Genomic DNA, 966 nt, shown 5'->3' with positions numbered 1-966 from the left:
TCCAGGATGGAAAAGTCCCACATTCCCATGAAGGAAAAGTCCCACATTCCCAGCCCAGAGCCACCTTTCCATAGGATGGAAAAGTCCCACATTCCCAGGAAGAAAAAGTCCTACATTCCCAACCCAGAGCCACCTTTCCAGCATGGAAAAGCCCAGCCCAGAGCCACCTTTCCAGGATGGAAAAGTCCCACATTCCCAGGAAGGAAAAGTCCCACGTTCCCAACCCAGAGCCACCTTTCCAGCATGGAAAAGTCCCACATTCCCAGGAAGGAAAAGTCCCACGTTCCCAGCCCAGAGACACCTTTCCAGGATGGAATGGCACCACATTCCCAGCCCAGGGAGCTCTGGGGAACCCCTGATCCGGCAAAAGTGCCCAATCCCAAATTCCCATCCCGAATTCCCCGTTCCCACCCCAAATTCCCGCCCATTCCCGGCCCCACGCACCCGGATCTCGGTGCTCACGGCGCACTTGACCAGCTTGAAGTTCTTGCCCATGTTGAAGCTGTTGCTGTAGAAGCAAACCTTGAGGATCCGAGTCTGCTCCTCCTCCTCCTCATCCTTGGATCCCTCCGCTCCCGTTCCCGACTCCATTCCCGATCCCGATCCTGATCCCACCCAAGGATCCCCGTCCGGGGAGACGCCGCGGCCGGAGCCGCTTCCCGATGATGCCTCGGGAAGGGCCGACATCCGGAGCACGGCTGGAGCGCTAGGGATGGAACATCCCGGCCCTGGAATGGGATGGGAAGGGATGGAAGGGAAGGGAAGGGAAGGGAAGGGAAGGGAAGGGAAGGGAAGGGAAGGGAAGCGAAGGGAAGGAAGGACCCACCAGCAGCTCCTGGGTCCTCTTGTCGTCGTTGACTTTGAACTCCAGCAGCTCCTGCCGCTCCTTCCGCAGGAGATCCAAGCGCCCCTGGATTTTTTCCTTTGGAACAGAAGAGGAAAAAAACATTTTTGGGGTTCCGGGGA

General features: G+C 57.9%; 1 protein-coding gene across 1 annotated transcript in view; it reads right to left on the bottom strand.

The window, feature by feature from the left end:
• Positions 1-444: 444 nt before the first annotated feature.
• The window catches only part of LOC113980191 (tripartite motif-containing protein 26-like), a gene marked incomplete at both ends in the record, with an annotated part of 1966 nt that continues 1444 nt past the window's right edge, over positions 445-966 (bottom strand). The window contains 2 exons of the mRNA XM_027707421.1: positions 445-669; positions 827-922. Of these exons, the coding sequence (XP_027563222.1) occupies positions 445-669; positions 827-922 (321 nt within the window). The remainder of the gene's footprint in view (positions 670-826; positions 923-966) is intronic.

Source organism: Neopelma chrysocephalum, unplaced genomic scaffold (genome assembly GCF_003984885.1).
Source record: "Neopelma chrysocephalum unplaced genomic scaffold, ASM398488v2 Primary Assembly neopelma1_92963, whole genome shotgun sequence".
NCBI lineage: Eukaryota > Metazoa > Chordata > Aves > Passeriformes > Pipridae > Neopelma > Neopelma chrysocephalum.
Note: the sequence above shows the minus strand (reverse complement) of the source record. Positions and strands in the feature narration are given on the sequence as shown.